This window comes from Alternaria rosae (assembly GCF_020736505.1).
Source record: "Alternaria rosae strain MPI-PUGE-AT-0040 chromosome Unknown BKA58scaffold_10, whole genome shotgun sequence".
Taxonomy (NCBI): domain Eukaryota; kingdom Fungi; phylum Ascomycota; class Dothideomycetes; order Pleosporales; family Pleosporaceae; genus Alternaria; species Alternaria rosae.
The window spans coordinates 79537-93943 of NW_025763579.1; the positions used below are offsets into that span (position 1 = coordinate 79537).

General features: G+C 53.8%; 5 protein-coding genes across 5 annotated transcripts; 4 read left to right on the forward strand and 1 right to left on the reverse strand.

The window, feature by feature from the left end:
- Window positions 1-1306: 1306 nt before the first annotated feature.
- BKA58DRAFT_391882 (uncharacterized protein) lies at window positions 1307-2885 on the forward strand. The gene has a single exon (XM_046170953.1). It carries the CDS (start codon window positions 1581-1583, stop codon window positions 2421-2423), a length of 843 nt encoding a protein of 280 aa, XP_046021066.1. The 5' UTR covers window positions 1307-1580; the 3' UTR covers window positions 2424-2885.
- A 340-nt stretch (window positions 2886-3225) lies between these two features.
- BKA58DRAFT_37138 (uncharacterized protein) lies at window positions 3226-4870 on the forward strand. Its single transcript, XM_046169018.1, has 2 exons — window positions 3226-3523; window positions 3664-4870. Exon 2 carries the CDS (start codon window positions 3712-3714, stop codon window positions 4780-4782), a length of 1071 nt encoding a protein of 356 aa, XP_046021067.1. The 5' UTR covers window positions 3226-3523; window positions 3664-3711; the 3' UTR covers window positions 4783-4870.
- A 556-nt stretch (window positions 4871-5426) lies between these two features.
- Window positions 5427-7089, forward strand: BKA58DRAFT_37195 (SURF4 family-domain-containing protein). The gene is made up of 5 exons (XM_046169078.1): window positions 5427-5603; window positions 5671-5939; window positions 6017-6129; window positions 6199-6757; window positions 6809-7089. The coding sequence occupies exons 2-5, from the start codon at window positions 5770-5772 to the stop codon at window positions 6879-6881; spliced, it is 915 nt and encodes a 304-aa protein (XP_046021068.1). The 5' UTR covers window positions 5427-5603; window positions 5671-5769; the 3' UTR covers window positions 6882-7089.
- A 465-nt stretch (window positions 7090-7554) lies between these two features.
- BKA58DRAFT_472479 (Inosine/uridine-preferring nucleoside hydrolase domain-containing protein) lies at window positions 7555-10097 on the forward strand. The gene is made up of 7 exons (XM_046175283.1): window positions 7555-7665; window positions 7818-7921; window positions 8042-8154; window positions 8215-8271; window positions 8332-8366; window positions 8420-8725; window positions 8781-10097. Exons 1-7 carry the CDS (start codon window positions 7630-7632, stop codon window positions 9597-9599), a joined length of 1470 nt encoding a protein of 489 aa, XP_046021069.1. The 5' UTR covers window positions 7555-7629; the 3' UTR covers window positions 9600-10097.
- Window positions 10098-11429: 1332 nt separating this feature from the next.
- On the reverse strand, window positions 11430-14137 carry BKA58DRAFT_37271 (uncharacterized protein). Its single transcript, XM_046169156.1, has 3 exons — window positions 13179-14137; window positions 12468-12885; window positions 11430-12419 (listed from the first exon to the last, which is right to left on the reverse strand). Exons 1-3 carry the CDS (start codon window positions 13731-13733, stop codon window positions 11533-11535), a joined length of 1860 nt encoding a protein of 619 aa, XP_046021070.1. The 5' UTR covers window positions 13734-14137; the 3' UTR covers window positions 11430-11532.
- Between the last annotated feature and the right edge of the window lie 270 nt (window positions 14138-14407).

Genomic DNA, 14407 nt, shown 5'->3' on the forward strand with positions numbered 1-14407 from the left:
AGTAGCCTTGAGGCTTTTGTAAAAATACCACTTCCAATATCAGATGCGTAGGGTCCTGTTTTTGTTCAAGATGCAAAAGTAGTCAGCTATCGGGAAGGATTCTGGCTTCACGTTCGTATCACGAAACCGCAGAGGAACTTGTTCATGCGTCACCATTCCAAGACCCCATCCTATTGTCTCAGTTCATCTTCCTATTGTGCACCCGAAGCGTCAACTCTCGTCCACGTACTTAGTCATCATACAGCTTGCATCAACGATCATCATGACTCCTAGGCATCCAACGCATGAGCCAACACACACGTCTCATTACACGTACTCAACGCTTCTCACACCCCAGCTAGACACCTCATGTGCAGAACGTATCCATGGGTTGGTTGGGTGGTGGTAATCCTGCACTATCTCGCCTGCTATTGTGTCCTATTGAACACGCCATCATGAAGGAAGATGACCAGCACAGATTACCCGGTTTCGTACGACATTGCACAAACAGTGCATAGAGAACGTGATGATGGATCCTTGTGCGACGATACGTAGGCACCTATCGACCAACCAAATACTCTATTCAAGTATCTTAAATCAGCGAATCGTTAATGCTATCATCATTCCAGCTTCAGCAAGGCTGTACACGCGCGCTTACCACATCCATCACCCATCCTATTTATCCCATCCACACACATCCTCCCTCCCATTTTACTCACTCGCTAATCCAGAGCCGAACCCTACCCATTCAATAAAATCCTCAATCCTCCAAACCCGCCGTCTCATGTACCGCCCACTCAAGTATCCAATCAAGCATCTAATTCCTACCTCACCACAATCGAGACAGCGTCCGAAAACAGCCTAGCCCACCGTTATTGAACACAATAGCAACAATGGATCCATCAATGTCGGAAAGGCCCGGTACGCAAGGCATGCAGGGCGGTTGAATGCCGGCAACGGGCTAGACTTTACTACTCCTAGCTATTATGCGCAGCAAGTATGTGGCGCGTGTTTGTGTATGCAACTGTTTATGTGGGTGACTCTTCCTATTGTGCTGCGTATTGTGTTGGGTGTTTCAGGTGTGGGAGGGCAGGTATGAATAAGGCTGAAGGCTCGCGGGCGGGGCGGGAGGATTGAAGTGCAGCGGGTGAGAAGTGTATATATAGGTTGGTTGGTGGTATGCTTCGGGGAGTGAGGTTTGTGAGTAGCTATTTGAGGTTTAATGTGAGTAGTTTTTTTGGTATTGAGGGTGTTGTTGATGGATGGCTTTTGCTGACTTGGGACAGAGTTACAGTGCAAACAAGTCGAGGATACCAACACCGGCTGACAAACGGCATGTACGGCATTACTGCATCGCCACATCACGATCATATAGCGATTTACTACATCATCCTTTCCATCCTCGTGGTCGCGCAACATCTACCGGCAAAGCGTTTAACCATCGACATTTGCCAGTACGGGTACCGAACTCGCATGACCGCCGCCTAACCCGTCACACCAACATCACGCCACAACCCCACGATCACGATACCCACAATCTGTGTCCTCCAAAACACGGGAAAGCTCTTGCTTGGCCAAAAGAACATCCGTTGATATATGCCATGGACCCATTCCACAAAAACACAGCAGTAGACATCGCAAAAGCATCCACACTTCACAGCAATTCGTCGTCCATACCGACGAACAGACTTCCTGCACGCCCTGAAGCATATACAGAAGACATGCCAGCACCCCCCGCCTACCACAATGTCGTAGAACCAACCCTACCCATCCCCAACATGACGAACCCCTACGACCCCCAAGAAGAAGACTGCGACCCTAGTCAAGAAACCACAGACGACACACCCGAAATCACAATCAACGCCGCAACACAGATACGCGGTCACGGAAACATCATCTCCATGGTACAGATGGACAGCGTAAGGATAGCAAATCTCATCGCCACTGCACTCAGCGGCGAGACTATCGAGACCAGCAAGATGGGGGAAGATGATGCTGCTGCGAGACCTCCTACACCAGAGAGTCCAACGACGCAGACGACTGCGACGGCACAGAGGGAGTGTACGTCTACGACGCAGGTTAGAGGCGTGAAGCGCTGGTGTAATATTAATGTCACGGTCAACTGTGGCGCGACAATCATTGGGGATAGGAATATCGTTGGACCGGGCTTGGGCGATATCGCGAGGCAGATGCAGATGGCGCAGAGGAATCAGGCGGCGCTGCTGGCTCAGCAACGGCAACAACAGGCTTTTGCGGCGGCGGCGGCGGCGGCGGGAGGACAACCACCAAGGATGCCGTCGCCGAACGGAGTCCTGTTCCCAATGAAGCCTGCGACACCTCCGATGAGTCGTAGCTGTAGCTTGAACAGTGAGGTGGGACTTGGAGGAAGGAAAAGGAAGTGTGAGGATAGTGGGGAGGGGGCCGCTGCGAAGAGGCGTAGTTGAGGCACGGATAGCTAGATACTCTGTGGATGACCATTATGGTTTCTCTCCTCTTTCAGGGATACGGTTCGGTCGAGCCAAGTCCTCTAGAGTCTGGGTTGGCGTTCTTGGGTGGCTCATGAATAACGAGTTATGAGTATGAAGGCCTTCATGGCTTTGTAGGATAATGTTGGATATACACGATGGAGCTATAATAATGTCAACATAGCCTTTGAGTAACCTCTGTTATCTCTATCATTCCCCTGTGTTATTCCCGAATGAAGTCGAGTACTGCAAGGCGATACCAAGCCTTTCACATGTCACTGCTCCTCACAGCCCATTGCATCGCTCTTGCTGCGCTAAGCAGACGAGCGCAAGTACTAGATGAAGTAAGGGCGTGGCACAGAGTGTCGATGGAGCTGTGTGAGAGGGTGCAATATCAGCTAGATGCCAATGACGCAGCGGCAGATGATGAATAATGTGTGAGTGGCTTGTGAATGGCTTGGTGTTCAGCCGCCTAAAACGTTAGAGGCCGCCGTCGGGGGTTCGGGACTCGGAGTTAGCCCTCCGCGCGCGCTGGACTTGATGCTTCGTGTCCTTTCCAAGGTGCCCATGGGCGCGGATGGAGCCATTGAATGATGATGGGCAAGACAGGCGTGTGAGGCGGCATAGTTGAAGAGGAAGATTAAATAGAAGTCACTCGGCGTATATAAGAAATATCATCATCCGCCTTGCTGTGACGCACTCACCCGCTGCAGCGTCTCCGTCGACCCCTGCTTAGTGGCATCCAGAACGGGGGAGCACTCCTAAGCTCACTACCACATGGAGCGCCTTCACTCTGCCACCTCCAGCAATTCCCCGTTTCCCGCCCTACATTGTTAGCCTCGACGCCGAGTCGATGTGAAAGTGTAGCACGTGAACCAACCCAACCCCCCAAACTGCGCCGCCCGTGTCAAGTGGGCGATTCGGCGGTTGCACTCGACGGTTGAGTAGCTCCCGAAGCGGATCAAGACCTCTACCTGGCCTCTTCTCGCAACGCCATCGAAACCGTTGAGCAGAGCAGCCGGTGCGACGCGTCAATTTCACACGTTACGACGCCCGGGCTAAGACAAAATCAATTACCTGTAAGCCCCTTTTGGCTCCTGCTCCTTGCTCCCTCTCCCTATACTCTGTCATCCTACTGCCCTGGCCGTCTGCTCCCTCACCTGCCTGCCACCACAATCCATTGCCCCATTGTACCGTGTTGACATTGGACGTCTTGCAGTAGTCACCACCGCACCCTCGAAGCGTTGCATACCACACGTCTTGCATCATGGAGCCGTGGATGAGCTGGGTCGTGTTCCTGGCCATTGGAGGCGCCGCCTACTGGTACTACATGCACCAGGGCAACACGGCGGATACCCGAGGACGCTCAACCACGGGCAAGTCGACGACCAACTCGCTCAAGGACGCGGTCGGTTGGGACGCCCCGGAGAAGAAGCCCAAGGCACAGAAGGCTGCAAAGCCCAAGGCCCCTCGCAAGTCGGTCAAGACGGCCGTTCAGGATGTCGGCAACAAGGCCGCCGCTACCATCTCACAAGCCGCACCCAAGCAGGCTGCCGACGACAGCGCCGTCGAGCCCCCCGCCGCCTACACCAACAAGGCCCCGAGCGGCAAGGACGTCTCCGACATGCTCGGTGAGCGCGCCGCCTCGCCTGCTGTCATGAGCATCAAGCCCTCCGAGAAGCCAGCCAAGTCAGTCAAGGCTCAGACACAAAAGGCCGAGGTTGCGACCGAGTCCAAGAAGCAGCGCCAGAACAGGAAGAAGGTCGAGGAAGCCAAGGCCGCGCGCGAGGAAGAGGAGAAGGCGCGCAAGGCTCTCGAGGAGAAGCAGCGTCGTGTCGCCCGTGAGGCTCGCGGTGAGCCGGCCAAGAACGGTCTCGGACAAAGCAAGCCCCCAGCCTCCAACCCCTGGACAGAGGTGCCCTCTCGCGGCGCTGTCCAGCCTCCCAAGGCTGCTTCGTCTGGTCAGCTTCTCGACACCTTCGAGGCTCCCGCCCAAACCGCTACCAAGACCGCCGCCCCTACCAATGGCGCTGCGAAGACCTCTGCCCCTCTCAACACCCTGCCCTCAGAGGAAGAGCAGATGAGGCTTGCCATGGAGGACTCTGCCTGGACCACCGTCCCCAAAGGCGGCAAACCCAAGCGCAAGACCGTGAACGAGGAGCTCGCTGAAGAGCTCAGCGAAGTCACCACCACCACGAAGCCACAACAGTCCGCCAAGCCAGTTCGACCAACTGAAGCCATCAAGGAGAACAAGAACCCCAGCTCTCGCTACCAGATCCTTGCCGAAGAGTTCAACCCCAAGACTGGCGACGATGCCGATGACTGGGCCGTCATGTGAAGTTGGCAAACATGACTCAGCCAACAGCTGGTCTCAGGACCTCGGGTACATTTACGTACCCTGGACGACGACACACCTTTCGATTTCTATCATATTGATGACTGTTGGTGCACGTGAGATCTTCAGGCGTTGATCTGACCATTCTCAACCTTCATCACGATAGCATCATATTTGGCATGACGGACGGGCATAGCTCAATACGACGGTGGAATTGTCCTTGTAAGCATGGGTATGGCTGGATCATCGGATGGGTTCCTTCCACTGCTTTGCTATCCAGGCCATGGAAGCATCGGCGTATGGGGTTGCATCTGATCTTATTGCAAAAACTCCTTGCATTCGCGTCCTGTACACTTCAATACCACATTTAAACATCAATCGCAGTACCCGACGCTGGAATAATGATTGTAGAGGCGCCAGGGTAGAAAAGTAGTTGTTGAATTGCAGCTCCTCATACAAAACCTCCCAAGCTCGTGTCTGTACTACAGCCGTGCGCCTTTGTTGGTGAAAGCTATAAATACAACCGTGATCCACCGTGTTGAAAGTGCCCGTGCCAAGTCGTGAATCAGCTAGTCAAGATTGGTCCGGAGGTATTTCGTACCGACTCCTACTCCTGACGCCATAGTAAGAGTCGAGAAGCAGAAATCTGGCCTCTAAGTAGTACTCTAGTAGGTTGCGCGAACCGAGGAACCAACGCCGCAGCAACCCTGGGAACAGCCCACACGGCGCAATATCTCGTGCATACAATATATTCACAGCCATCACGCGCAACTGCCAGCTAGCAATCCACCCTGCAATTTACTAGCCTGCAACAGAACAAAGTAGTGAGACTCAACATTGAAAAGTAACGCGCAAAGGGTTAGCCCGCTGACATAATCTGACGTTCCGAAGGTCAATCGCGTGAAGGACACCTGTTCGGAGCAGCGCAACCCAATCACTTCTACAACAGCCGCCGCCCACCCTCTCTTCTCCTCTACTACACAACCAGCCATGGCGCAGATACGCGGCACAGCTGGCTACCATTTGGGCAACCAGAGCCCCTTTGGCAACTCGGGGCGCAACGACAACAGCACGAATGACCCCAGTCCGCTCGACCAACTGCGGGCCCAGACGAGCAAGCTCGAGGACCTGCTGGACACTGTCTTCGACCCCATCAAGCCGTGAGTCCTGCTCTCTGTGCACCGGAAACGGTGCCACGGCGCTGCCCGCTTGCGACTCCGGCTAATTCGCCCCGTAGATACCTCCCTGGCATCGGCCGCTTCCTCATCGTCGTTACTTTCCTCGAAGATGCCCTGCGCATTGTCACACAATGGACCGACCAGCTCACGTACCTCCACGACTACCGCCACAGTACGTCCCCACTACCCCTCTCGCAGCAGCGCGTGAACATTGGCTAACACGGTCTCTCTCTGTTTGCAGTCTGGAACGGCGTCACGCACATGTTCCTCATTACCAACATCGTCCTCATGACCATCTGCTCCTTCGGCGTCATTTTCCGAAAGTACTCCGAGTACAGCGTTGCGGGACTCATGACCGTCGTGGTCCTGCAGGGCATTGGCTACGGCCTTGTCTTTGACCTCAACTTCTTCCTGCGCAACCTGTCCGTCATGGGCGGTCTGCTCATGGTGCTCTCCGACTCGTGGGTGCGCAAGAAGTTTGCCCCGGCCGGTCTTCCCCAGCTCGACGAAAAGGACAAGAAGATGTACTTCCAGCTCGCTGGACGCGTCCTGCTCATCTTCCTCTTTGTTGGATTCGTGTTCCGCGGCGACTGGGGCTTCTGGAGAATCATCGCTAGTCTTTTGGGACTCGTGGCTTGCGTCATGGTGGTTGTGGGCTTCAAGGCCAAGTTCTCGGCTGTCATGCTGGTGCTTATTCTCAGCGTCTTCAACCTCTACGTTAACAACTGGTGGAAACTGCACCCTCACCACCCCCACAAGGACTTTGCGAAGTACGACTTCTTCCAAATCCTGTCCATTGTGTAAGTACCTTCTTTCCGGTCTCCACTAGCGCATTGCTAACAATTGTCCAGTGGCGGTCTCCTCTTGCTGGTCAACATGGGCCCCGGCCAATTTTCCGTCGACGAGAAGAAGAAGGTCTATTAGACTCGGACATGTTCACGCATCACGACACGTGTTTCGGCTTTTTTGAACGAAACGGTCGCCTTATATTCGATATATAAACGCATATATGATATCAATTGGAAAAAAACGAACGTGGTGGGAAAAGCGAGAGATGATGGCGGCTTGGGCAATCCCACTTTCAAGACCAGACCGGACCAGACAAGACAGCAATTGGGCGTTGGGAAAGAAAGGATGTTGGGCTTCAAAAGCGGCAGATTTTCCAACCGTCAACCTTGCATCAGGATGTGTCCTTGTGCCAGGTATCTGGGAGTGGCAAACGTATGAAGAATTATGGACGAATCCGGCGTTTGTTTCTTCTTCGAGTGATGATGCGATTTGGGTTATGAATCGCACGTTCTAAAGGGGAGATGCGTCTTTTCTTTTACATATATCGCAAATGCACATCCCCCAATTCCCACTTCGCCTTTTCGATGTGAACACAACACGGGTTCCGGCGGACCCACAAGTGAAAGTGGACCTCGGGAGTCTTGTGTCGGTGAACTCCGCGTATGCGGCATGCCACACACCTGCCATGCGCGGTTTGGTGTATGTATGCAGTGTGGGTAGGGTATATATGTGGGACATTCTAGGCGCGAGGCGCGCCACTAGTTATCTAATCGTACATGATCCATACGTACCTTTGTAGATTCGCATATCAGCAAACGACAAACGGCCATTTCATCTACACCACCAATTCCACCCTACCATCTCATCTGAATATATCGTAATTATGGCGCCGAATAAGATTATCATCGATACGGACCCTGTAAGTTATTCTACAGGAACTTGAGACTTGAAAGTGCGGGGTAGTAAAGGCGGTGGGGGGGGGGGGGGGGATAGCGCAGGAATGGGGATGTCAATGAGAACGGGGATAAGTGGTGATTGGAATTGTTACTAACAAAGAAATTCTGATGATAGGGCGTCGATGATATCCTGGCTATGCTACTGGCCTTTTCGGCCAAGAGCGAGGAGTTGGATATTTTGATGTTGAGTTTGACGTTTGGGAATGTCGAGGTTAAGAAGTATGTTTGATTATCCCATCTCATTTCTTACTTCCGTTTTCACCTTTCGTTTGTGTATGAGGAGAGTTGTGTTATGATTGGAGTTCGAGAGAGGTGACAGATTGACTGACGAAATAACAGTTGTCTACGAAATGTCGTCACCCTGTTCCACTACATTGAGAAAGAGAGGGCGTGGCGGAAGGAGAATAGCAGGCCAGAGGGGTTTGAGACATTAAGTGCGAGGAAACCTATTGGTGAGTCTTTGATACAAGGTCATGGTGGTGGAGGGTAGTTTGTGCTAACATGTGTGATAGTTGCTGTTGGTGCTGAGGAGCCATTGGCGGAACATATGATGGTCGCGGACTTCTTCCGTAAGTCGATGGATCTTGCAATGAATTGAATGGGAAGAGTGAATGGCTGACATGGTGTAGATGGAATTGATGGGCTGGGAGGTATCCATCACAGCGTAAGAACGCGTAATTACCAAGACCTGAACAAGTTGAAACTGACATGATCCAGCACCCACACCTCTCACCAGAAGAGACGTGGAAATCGCTCTTCACACCTCAGCCGAAGAACATGTCGGCTGAAGAAACTGCGGCGCTGCAAAAAGTCAAGGAGAAACATTCGCTCTTCACGCCATCGCTAAAGCCAGCACACGAAGTCATGCTCGACCTGTTGAAGGAGAACGAGCCCGATACGGTTACCATTGTGGCAGTTGGACCACTGACAAATCTTGCTCTCGCTGCTGCTCAAGATCCTGAGACATTCTTGAAAGTCAAGGAAGTCGTCGTCATGGGCGGTGCCATCGACGCGCCCGGAAACGTAAGTGTCCACCATTCCCAGCTAATAACCTTACCTTTCTCCACTTCCCATCCAGCTCTACGCAGCTCTGAAAAGCCACCCACAGCGTCGTCCACCCCCACCCCTCCATCTAATCTACAACCCGCACATCCTCTCCATCCCCGTCCCTCCCTTCAACCTAATAAAACAACCCAACACCCCCCTCCGCCACTCACTAAACCTGTGCAACCAGATGACACCCGGCGCCGAATTCAACACCTACGCCGACTCCGTAGCCAGCGCGCGCGTCTTCGCCCTCACATCCGCCAACCCGCACCTAACCATGCCGCCCGCATTGTCAAACCCACAGAAGAAGAACCAACTACCGCCCTACCCAAAATCGTTGAGCAAAAGACTAACCATCAAACTCTTCCCGCTCGACACCACGGAGTTACATGTATTGCCCAAGGCAATGTACGAAGACTACATCAACCTAAAACCCATCAAAGGCTCTCCCCTCTCCGAATGGACCGCCCTCTTCCTCTCCGCCACCTTCGCAAAAAACGCCGCCTTGAACCCTCAACAAGACACCACAAAAGCCGGACTCCAACTCCACGACCCGCTAACTATATGGTATGCGCTCTGTCCCAGCAACCCCTTATGGAAGTTCAAAGAGGAAGATGTCAGGGTTGAGACGAGCGGGCAGTGGACGAGGGGGTGCACGATTGTGGATCGGAGAGGTAGACCGATTACGGAGGGAGAGAGCAGTTTGGATGAGGAGGTTGTGGGGGATGCGGGGGGTTGGAGGGATAGTCGGAGGGGGAACCGGGTTGGGTGGTGTACGAGGAGTCCTGGGGAGGGGAAGTTTGCTAGAGTGTTGTTGCATAGGGTGCTGGGGGATGGTGAACAGTGGTAGAGTGGTTTGTGGGGGGTTGAGTAGATGAGTGCTGTTTGGCAGAGGATGTGTGGTCTTCAGAGTGGCATGTGTGGAGATGCTGAGTAGCCAATCTTGCACTCTGCGCCACGTGGTTCAGCTTCGTACTCAGACTAGATTTGGCACAAGCATTCTCTTTCCTCCACCATCGAAGTGTCAGCAAAGTCAAAGACAAAAGGCATATGCGCATTCGTCTCCAACCTATACATCCACAAATCTAAACCCAGCAAGCTTGCTACCTATCCGTCGGCCTACCCGCCATCACCTATTCACCTATCCGTGCCTTCCTTACACAACGGCTTATGGGGCTGGGTAGGTGGGTGGTCACAGAGAGCTGTACAGCATGTGTGGCAGCTGGGTTTCCCGAGGGAGTGGATATTCTCCGAAGGGAAGAGGGGGTTTGTGTACGTCTTGTGTCATTGTGATGCGAGAACGGCGGTCATTCCGAGTGGTTCGCTTAGAGGGTAGTTTGTGTTGGATCTTGTCAGGGAGGGGAAATGGGAAGACACAAAGCGGTGGGCTTGGGGGTGGTACGGGGGCGGTTGCGCTCTGATGTACGCTTGTTCCGTGATGTTGGGTTAGGTGGTAAGAGTGACTTTGGGGAAAGGGGAGATTGGGTTGGTAGGTGTTTGGAAGAGGTCTGAGGTTGGACTGGAAGGAATAGGTTAGGAAGGCATTGGAGATGAGAAAATCTTACTCTGCCCATGTGCTAACTTCCCAAATATCCCCTCAATCCCTCACTACAGTGAGTACCAACTGAGATATCACGTCACGCCCCTTCTCCTTCTCTCTGTCCCCACCTCATCTCCGCCCACTCCACTCCCTCTCCTTACTCCTGCCGTGCACGCATGCAACCCGGCTCCACCTCCCCCATCAAGCTACTCACCACATCCTTCCCGGCAATCGTAAAGGGAAGCTAATTTCCGCCACCGGCACTTTCTCCGCTTCGTGCAATGTCGTACGGAGACGTTGTCGCGTTGCGTCATCTGCGTTGTGCAAAGGTGAACGAGGACAAAGCTAGCTGGGGCTGAATTTTTGGGGACGGCTGGGCAAACTGGGGGAAGAGGGGATTGGCTTGTGGAAGGAAGGAAGGAAATGCAGAGGTGCGTGCAGGCTACATGGTTCTGAAAACAAAAGTTTGCGTGAAGTTGGAGGGGATGTAGACTTCTGGGTTGTCAATTTTTAGCAGATGTTCAATTTTTTTCTTGAACATACTGGGACGGTGCGTCGGAGATATCTGGGTGATTGGGATTGGAGATGGGAGGAGAGTAGATTTAGCGCTGGTTTAGTGTTACCTAGGTAGCTGAGCATCGTTAGTAGATCACTGAAGAGATCCGATCAGCCCCAAGAGGCGGGTGTCAGGCATCATCGTACATTCAAGATCATTGATGCTGTTGATAATCTCTTCACGTTTGGATCACCTTATGTAAGGAAAAAAACACTCTGGAGCCTACATTAACCCCACATCTTTCGATTTGCATGTTTTATCATAGTGTAGTCTGCAAACCCGTCTTCACATATGCCATGAGACTCCACAAAGTCGAAAATAGATTAAAGCCAGAGCCCCGTATACTAGGTTTGCTATGGTCGAAGAGAAAGAACAGGACACGATCGATCTCAATACGAACCGGGTATATCTTGTGAATGCCTGCTGCAAAGGAAATAGTAAGGGATACATGCTTTGTAAACGAGATCATGAAAACGTGCATTGGGGGATGAGAAAGGTTTGTTCTGGCCCCTGGGAATATAAGACTTCATAAACGAACGCAAATGCCAGCAATTGGCAAAAGTGGGATGAAACGCCACCGCTGAGATGATGCAAATGATGAACGCGGACTTTCCAATTCTTGTAATGTGGCCCGAAGGCTACAGCAGCTTTGATTGCTTCTCACGCTGCTCCTATGTCCGCATGTCGTCATTGAGGAAAGCCACCCTGTTGATGACTTGGAGGCATTCGCGAGGCGGTCCACGAGAACATGGCCATATCGCAGATGCGCGCAAGAACCTGCTGAGTAGCCGAACGGCTCTCGTGACTGATGAACGACATAGCGACACAGAGCTTGTTCAAGTCGCTGTCTTGACCTTGGTCGACCGCAGGTGGCAGAGCGTTGGGGAAACCACCAATGCGGCTACCGTAATGACGAGCGATCGCAATGGAGTAGATGGCATCGCGCACTTCGTGCATGCATAGGACATTGCGCAGTACTGAAAGAGCGCCTTCGGCTGCTCCGGGCGGGGCAGTTTCTGAGCCTGAGAACTGAACAAAGTCTCCGAGATGTTGCCAGAAGTCGACTTGCGACCTCTTGACATCATCAAGCGTAGGAGGGTATGCCAGTTGACGTGTAGGATTCGACTCTAGATTCTGATTCGTCATGAGAGCTTCCAGAACTTCGAGGCGCGCACGAGTTTCTCTTATCGCAAAGTCTTCGCCTTCCGACTGTGATCCGTTGGTGGTTGGAAGGTTGTGCTTGCAGGTACTCAACAAGTGCCATAACAGGCGAGCCTCTTGACTAAAGACGCCGGTCATATCGGTATCGGCGGTAGCCTTGTACTTGATGGTCTCGGTGAAGAAAGCAGCCTCTTCATGTAGGGAGCGGTCGCTGAAGACTCTGTTGAGAGCATTGTTGTTCGTCGAGAACCAGTTGGTCTCAAGTACCAGGTCGAGCCCTTGGCAGTAGTCGTTGATGAAGATACGGGTGAACTCGTCGTCGATTTCACGGGGTACCGGCGAGGTCCGCTGAGGAACCTCTGGCGGACTGTGGTTGCAGATGCCAAAGATGTCTTGAATGTTCAACCGCTTGCCTGAATCTGCGTTAGGATTGTGATGGTGATGGGGAGCAGGATACCAACCTTTCATGGGCTCTGGCTGAGGCGGATGGTAGTTGGCGCCTGGAGGCCCTCTCATGTTGGGATCCATGGCGTGCACACCGTTGTAATGTGGGGGTGGCTGCAGGTTGGGATCGGCTTGCGCAAGTGCAGGGTCAATGGCGTGGAAGTTGCCTTGCTGGTGTTCGCCGCTCGTAGCAGGAGCGGCAGCCGCGTACCCGGCGGACGAGGCAGGCGCGTAGCCTTGAGGCACCGGACTTTGACTGTAGTTGGAGGAGGAAGGAGCGGGCGCCGGTGCGCTTGTCGCGTGGGGTGCAGGCGCGGAGTTGGGAGCAGGTTGTATTTGGGCGGGACCGGATTGCTGCTTGAAAATCGGGTCGTAACCAAGGCACTCTCGTTTGCTCTTCTGGCAGTTTCGGCACATGGGGTGGGCTTCGTCGCACTGTCGGGGTGGTGGTTAGCGCATGTGCAGGTGAGTAGTGACGTTGGTGCGCGATGCAGAAAATTTGCCAGAAGCAGAGCACACGTGTGTTCGCAGCCCCCGACAACGATGTTGCGAGGCAAAGTGCTGCAGCCCACTGACTAACTGTGTTGCTGCATAGCCGGTCGCTTCTGACACGCGAGAGGTTGGATTAGAGGAGTTTGGGTTCCTCGCTCGGTTAAGCAAGCGACAAGCAATAGCTCCTCTGACATCGCGTCGCGTCTACACCGCGTTCCATTGACGTATGCACTCACCTTTATTCTCCGTTTGCGACATGTCAGACAGCCAGTCTTTGTGCGACGCTTGATCTCCTTCTTGTGGCGACCACCAGACAGCACTCTCTGGTCGCTTTGCGGCGGCAGCTGGTATCGCATGGCATTGAATTGCGGGCCCATGTTGCCCATCATGGGCTGCCCGGGCTGCGCATGCGCTGGGTGAGGATAGTACTGCGGCATACCGTGCTGCGGCGGTGGGAGTGGAGAGCCCATGGGCTGGGGCGGCTGCTGAGGTTGCGCCTGGGGCTGCTGGCCGTCCTGCAGACGTATTGGCGGCAAATTGAGGGGCGGCAGCGACATGTTGGAGCCCTGGGGAGAGCTGCGGTAGCCATCGTTGCTCTGCTGGCCTTGAGGCGGCGGGTAGGTATACGTGGGCTGCATCGAGGGCGACGGGTACGAGTGCGGTGAGGGATAGGCGACGGCCTGCTGCTGGCGCGACTGCATGTTAGGATCGGCCATGCTCTGGTGGGAAAAGTGCGAAGGGGCCGGCGAGTAGGGCGCCTGGGAGATGTGGGTGGAAAAGTCGTGCGACATGGGCTAGCAATGGAGTCTGCCACCGGGGCGCTCTTCAGTTTTTGGGGATGTCTTGAAGAGCACGGCAGCGCTAGAAAGCTTGAGGCGGATGGGAAGAGGGACGGCAAGCCTGGCAAGGAACTGGGATTAGCTGAGTTGGCGAAGGCGTTATGACCCGCGGAACAGGGGCCTGGCCTCGCTCGGTTCGACGCCGCCGCGCTGCACGTAGTTGTGCGTGCACTACATAGATTGATACAGGATAACTGGGGTGGATAACTGGAAAAGGAACAACGTCAAAGACGTATAAAATGAAAACGCTGGGTGATGAAGGGATGATGGAAAGGCCTGGCATGCCAGTTGCAGCTCGCAGAAATGCGTCGAGCGCGATATCCCTCATCTCCTCCCTCCCAGCAATAGACAGCGAGTGGAGTGGTGGGCTGCAGCTGGCTAGCCGCCTTTAGCAGGTAATGAGGGCGCATGTGGCAGTGCATGAAGGAATCAACCGACTTTACTTACAAGCTGCCTACAAGCGAGTCTCGCTTGAGCGGAAGGTAGCGAACAGGGTACTGCTGTCCGACGGGCTAGCGAGGCGCGACGATGAGCTGGCCGAGCAGAGCGGCGGCAGAGGAGCAATTCTAGCGACGAGATGGCGGCAGGCCGATGCAGCCAGAGCAATCGGGCATTTCTTCAGCAAA